Source organism: Pavona decussata, unplaced genomic scaffold, assembly GCF_977016875.1.
Source record: "Pavona decussata unplaced genomic scaffold, jaPavDecu1.1 SCAFFOLD_38, whole genome shotgun sequence".
NCBI lineage: Eukaryota > Metazoa > Cnidaria > Anthozoa > Scleractinia > Agariciidae > Pavona > Pavona decussata.
This window is the reverse complement of record NW_028145460.1, coordinates 5,113,764-5,119,941: the sequence shown is the minus strand read 5'-3', so window position 1 is coordinate 5,119,941 and position 6,178 is coordinate 5,113,764. Positions and strand designations below refer to the sequence as shown.

General features: G+C 44.3%; 1 protein-coding gene across 1 annotated transcript; it reads right to left on the bottom strand.

Moving 5' to 3' along the window:
• On the bottom strand, window positions 1-2,984 carry LOC146483772 (uncharacterized). The gene is made up of 3 exons (XM_085105607.1): window positions 2,592-2,984; window positions 1,037-2,455; window positions 1-969 (listed from the first exon to the last, which is right to left on the bottom strand). Exons 1-3 carry the CDS (start codon window positions 2,982-2,984, stop codon window positions 1-3), a joined length of 2,781 nt encoding a protein of 926 aa, XP_084961733.1.
• Window positions 2,985-6,178: the final 3,194 nt, after the last annotated feature.

Genomic DNA, 6,178 nt, shown 5'->3' with positions numbered 1-6,178 from the left:
TCATCCAGGTGTTGCAAATGTATGTGGAGCTGACTCCATTTCAAAAGCTGTAATTCTGCTTGAGTTCCTGGACTGTCCGGGAACCTTTAGATACAGTGTTGTGTCTTGTAACTTCAACGAAACGATGCACATAAGCAAGGACTTTGCGGATCTTTGTGAATGTGGAGCATCGTTGCAATAGGTAGCAGAAGATAGGGTTGTCCTCCTTTTCTTCAGGAACAGAGGCGGCATGAAACTCTCTGTTATTTTTTCTCTTTTGTCAACTTGCTTGTGTTTCATTGCAGTCTTCATTTCTTTGGAAGTGTCTGCTCGTTCCTGGTGAGGACTTTGGTCATCTTCTTGAAATTGAGGCCATTCAGTTTCTGGCAACTTAAGAAACGGGGGTCCAGACATCCAGGCTTCGAGTTCACCAGGCGCAATTCCTCTGATGGGGGCATCTGCTGGGTTGTACTTGGACTTTATATAGCGGAATTGTTCGGATCCCACAGTTTCTTGGATTTCTGCAACTCGAACTGGCACAAAGGGTCTAAATTCTCGAGGTGGGGTCTTTATCCACGTCAGGACAGTTCGAGAGTTTAACCAGAAGGTCTTGTCGTAATCTTTGAAATTGATGAAGGCCAGTGCCTCTTGGCACGTATTGTAAATCCTTGTAAGCACTAGGCACCCCAATAGTTCTAATCGAGGGATAGTTTTTTGTTTCAGTGGGGCGACAAAGGGCTTGACGATCACCGGTACGCATTGATGGCTTCCGTTGTGAAGCTTCCAGCGAAGAAAAATGGCAGCTCCATACCTCAGTTCTCCTCCGTCTGCAAAGTCATGTACTTCAGGCGGACCAATTGCTTCCGTTGGCTTTAGCTTACGGTCATACTTGAAGGTTAGAAGTCGATTTATTGCTTCTTCATTCTCCTTCCATTTTTGCTGTGTTGCTTCTGGGAGGATGTCGTCCCAACTGTATCCTGCACTCCACAGCTCTTGCGCGCAGGTCAATTTGGAACTTAAGTGTTGCGGGTGCTAGGAGACCAATAGGGTCCCACACCTGGGCTAGTAGGGCGAGGCAGGATCTCTTTGTGAACACTTCATTCAGTACAACTGAATCTTTCTTTAGAGCAAATGTGTCTTCTGGCTTGTCCCACCTATGACCCAGTAAATCTGTATAGCGTTCACCACTGGTTTGGTCAACCTCCTGACTGTTTGAGTGCCACGCCTTAATCTGGAACTGACCTTTTCCGAGCACTTCGTCGATGGCTATGGTGACTTGCATGGCCTCTGCAGTAGTTGGCCTGGATCCACCAATGTCGTCAACGTATGTTCGTTCCTGAAGTTCCTTTGCTGCTTCAGGGAACTCATCTTGTGAAGCTTTGGCTAGGATGTTGATTGCGTTCGAAGCAATGTTGGGGGCTGGCTTGTCACCGAAGTTTAGCCTGAGCCACTGGTACACGGTGGGAGAGTCATGCTGATTCTTTCTCCACAGGAATCTATGGAAAACCTGATCATCCGGGTGTACCAACACCTGGTTAAACATCTTCCGAATATCTCCAGCATACGCAACTTCATCCCATCTCCATGCTGTTAGAATGTTGGGCAGACTGTTGATGTAATTTGGCCCCTTCTCTAGATGATCATTCAGGGAGAGACCATTGTGTCCCTTAGAGGACGAATCAAACACAAGTCTGACTTTCGTGCTTTTCTCTGGAGTAAACACGGCTTGGAGAGGCATGTACCATTCTGGCTGACCATGATCAACGTTCTCACGTGGTACTTTGATTACAAAGCCTTGTTCCACCAGTTTCTGAACTTCTTTATCCACGACTTCAAAGCAGTCTTTCTTCTTAAACGACTTTTCCGCGGAATACATCCTCTTCAAGGCAATGTCATAATTGCTTTGTTTTGGAGGCCCAGTTTTTTTCCACGGCATTTTTACTTGGAGTCTTCCGTCCATCAGTGTAGTTGAGGCTGAGAGGGCTTTCACAAACGTATTCTCACGAAAAGCATTTTCGCTGCAGGTGCAAAGCTCTGTTGGTCTGACTCCTAAGAAGTCTTGGTGAACCAGTTTCTTGATATCTTCTACAGCAGTTACGGTTCCGACGTCTATTGACTTGATTTCAGTCATGTCTTCAGAATCTGGATCTACTTGAACCAAAAAGTACCCGCCAAAACAGTTCCTCTTTGCGACAGGTTCTCCAGGATCACCGCTGGCTGTGTGGATGTCAACAAATGCGTCGACAAAGTCAGTACCAATGAGTAGGTTCACAGTACCCCCGGAGAGATGTAACTTATCTGATATGGACTGGAGATGAGGGTAGCTTTCAATAGACTTACGAGATACACTCTTAGCGTTGATGCTGGGTTTTCGAACTGTGTATACTTGAAGATGCTTCAGGATATCTTCGTCGGCGGGTGATGCGATTTCAATCTCTATGACCTCTGAACCTTCTGCTTTTGTTTCGTCCTCCAGCTAGGTTCATGGTCAGGTAAGTCTGAGGACCGGATATTCCCAACTGTTTTGAAGCCCTTTTCGACAGGAGACTCGTGTTCGAGCCAGTGTCCAACATAGCAAGTAAGTCGGCAAAGTTTCCGTCGCTATCTCTAACCTTGACCTTTTGTACTGGACAAATCCCGAGACTGTTTTTTACGTCTCTAGTCTCCTCATTGTCTTTGCCTTGGATGTTGCGATTCTCAACCTCAGGTAAGGTATTTTGGCCAGTGAAGATCTGTGCGTCGGGACTCAAGTTGGACTGCAAAGGTTCGTTTTTCTTCTCGTTGTGCAGAGAACAGTGATGGTTCTTCTTACACTTATCGCATGATGTCCCGTCAGCCCTTTTACAGTCATTCGTGTGATGGGACACTGTTAGGCATTTCCGACATCTTCTATTCTCCCTCACGATCTCCCATCTTTTGTTGACAGCCGCTTCTTGATATACAGGGCAGGAAGCGAGAAGATGCTTTGATTTACAACCAAGGGGACATGATACGCCATCGGTCATGCTGGCATTATTGAAATGTTGTTCCGATCTTCTACGGTAAGGTTGCTCTCGCCCCCCCTGGATCGGAACGCTGCCTCTTGGTGGGGCCACGTAACTAAATTGGTGACATTTTCTTCTTTCTCTAGGCGTTGCATCTCTCTGCCGAAATCTGAATTATCCTTGGGTTCAAGTTTGGACAAGAGTCTCGACATGAAGAATGGCGCTTCAGAGGCTTCTCGAACAGGACATCCATTGTCCTCCATATCTCTCACGAACACAGATATAGAGGTGGCGTAACGAGCCAGATTCTTCGAGTCACCTTTTTGCAGCGCCGTAATTGGTGATCTCAGAAAGGAGCTCATCCATCAACTTCCTTTTGTCCGCGAACTCGATGTCAAGTATCTCTCATGCTCTATCTATGTTTTTGCAGGTCTTCACGTGGTCTGTCCACCAAGATCCTTTGGGCATGGCTTTGCGGAAGCGTTGAAGTTGCTCCTCTTTATCTTGGTTGTATTTAGTGATGCAATGCCTGAATTCTTTTTTCCAGGTTGCGCACGCTTTCCGTGATCCATCCCATGACGGAACGGACAGTCTTTCTAAGCCACTCTAATGTGGTTTTGTAGCCATACTTTCTGCCATTTGTTTGACTGCTTCTGCGACTACCCCAAGGACTGCAGTGCTTTCAGAGGTGTTTTGCAATTGAGGGGCGGCGCTAAGTCTCTTTTGATAACTGGCGTATTTTTTCAAAGTTTCAAGATAATGTATTTTGATTTCTTCTCCAGCTTTCAGATTTTCTGTTATTTTTTCGTCTTCTGACGTGACACCCTCTTCGACAAATCTGCCAGTAATAGCTTCTATCTGTTTCTTAATCGCCCTGTACTTGGACTCTATCTCATTATATATTGCTGCCAACAAGTTCAGTTCAGGTTTCACAGAATAAAGTGTTTCAAATTCGTCGAATAATTCTTTAAGTGCATGTACAGCGTTATCTCTTTTCCCAGAGAGGGTCTTGATGTCGATCTTAGGAGGCATCGTGTTGCAATTAAATTATTGTCGTTCCTTCTGCGTTCACGCCCTTAGCCTCGTTTTCATGAAAAGCATTTGACGTGCGGTCACGATATCCAGTCTTGGAACCAAACAAGGCGGTATTCACAAACACGCAAAGTAAAATCCACAATAAATCTTGGAGTTTCTTTGTTTCGCACCGCGGGTTAGCGTGCTACTCGGTTTGAAGACACACCAGGAAAATAATGTCCACAGGATCTACCAGCTGTTTTGAACTAGTTTAATGCGCAATTTCCACTTTGCAAAAGCTAGCTAGTCAACTGAAAGTAAATGATACATGTGAGCCGACCAACTATCATTCTTCAAAAATCAGTTCTACTCGAAAACGGAACTTCAACAGCAAACTTTCTCTATAATATTGTTGTTATACTTACAATTCTGTAAGGCGTAATCCCGCTTAAGACAGGTTATTTTTCCTTTTGTAAAAGTCACGAACACGCTGTTTTCAATAACAGGATTCTTTCTCTGTCGCTTCGTTCGATTGTTTTGATCACGCTAGTCCCCAAGCGAGCTATAATATGATTGACTAAATATGATAAAAATGTCGGGAATCTCGCGTGACAGGTCTTATTTCACGCTAAGAAAAAAACAATAATAAAAAAGGCTAAAATTATAAACAGCTGTCAACGAAGTGCAGAACAAATTTCATGTGCGTTTTGTCAAAATTCTAATAATTTCCCGAGCCTTTATTAGAATTTTGAACAAACGCGTGTGAGATTATTACGCGGGATGCCCTGAGGGGCATACCGTGTCTTAAAACGGGTCGATTTCTTTTTTTTTTTTTTTCCTTCGTAGTAGCTACAAATCGGTACATTAATTTATTACGCGGGATGCCCTGAGGGGGCATACCGTGTCTAAAAACGGGACGATTTCTTTTTCCTCGTAGCCACAAATCTGTATATTAATTTATTCATTAAACTCTCCCCTCTCCTACTCGGGATGTATTGTTCTGATTGTCTTCAACAAAAGCAGGCCAATCAAATTCCATTATTGTCGCTTATATTACGAGGGAGGGGACCCACTCAGCCCTACCTGTGTGACGTCAATGCATCATTTGATATATTTATCAAAAACGGATTAAATTTGTGGCGCGATATTGTTGACATGTTGTGGACTCAAGTGTGCCATTTTCAAACGGAAATTTCACCATTTTGAAGCGGTGAATCGAAAGAATAACTTCTAAGAAGCACTCGACATTTAAAACGGTGGAAATTGGAGAGTTCATGGCGAAGGAATCGTGCTTTCTTTGACAGTCTTAGACCACGACGCGAGACTTAAAAGAGGTCATTGAGAAGCTTACGTTATCGTAATGGAATTTCACAGATTTCCGGTAATAGTCTGAGTCGCGTAACACAAGGTAAACAACGTAACGCGATCGTCGTGACTCAAACTATTCCATTAGCAAGGATAGTTTTATCAATCGGCGAAGCATACAGTTGGAATAAATGAATCAGTCCCAGCATCACGCGTAATGCCAGTATAGCAGGCATCTTGTTCATTAAACTCTCCCCTCTCCTACTCGGGATGTATTGTTCTGATTGTCTTCAACAAAGGCAGGCCAATCAAAATCCATTCTTGTCGCTTATATCGTGAGGGAGGGGACCCACTCACCCCTACCTGTGTGACGTCAATGCATCATTTGATATATTTATTAATGACGGATTAAATAGTCGCGCCATATTGTTTTAACATGTTCTGGACTCAAGTGTGCCGTTTTCAAACGGAAATTTCACCATTTTGAAGCGGTAAATCGAAAGAGTAACTTCTAAGAAGCACCCGACACGTAAAACGGTGGAAATTGGCGAGTTCCTGGCGAAGGAATCGTGCTTTGTTTGACAGTCTTAGACCACGACGCGAGACTGAAAAGAGGTCATTGAGAAGCTTACGTTATCGTAATGGAATTTCACAAATTTTCCGTAGCCTCCCACGCAGACGTTCTTGGGGGTTCGTCACGCGTTCCTGCCCTAAGAACGTCTGCGTGGGAGGCTAAAATTTCCGGTGATAGTCTGAGTCGCGTAACACAAGGAAAACAACGTAACGCGATCGTCGTGACTTAAACTATTCCACTAGCAAGGATAGTCTTATCAATCGGCAAAGCATACAGTTGGAATAAATGAATCAGCCCCAGCATCACGCGTAATGCCAGTGTA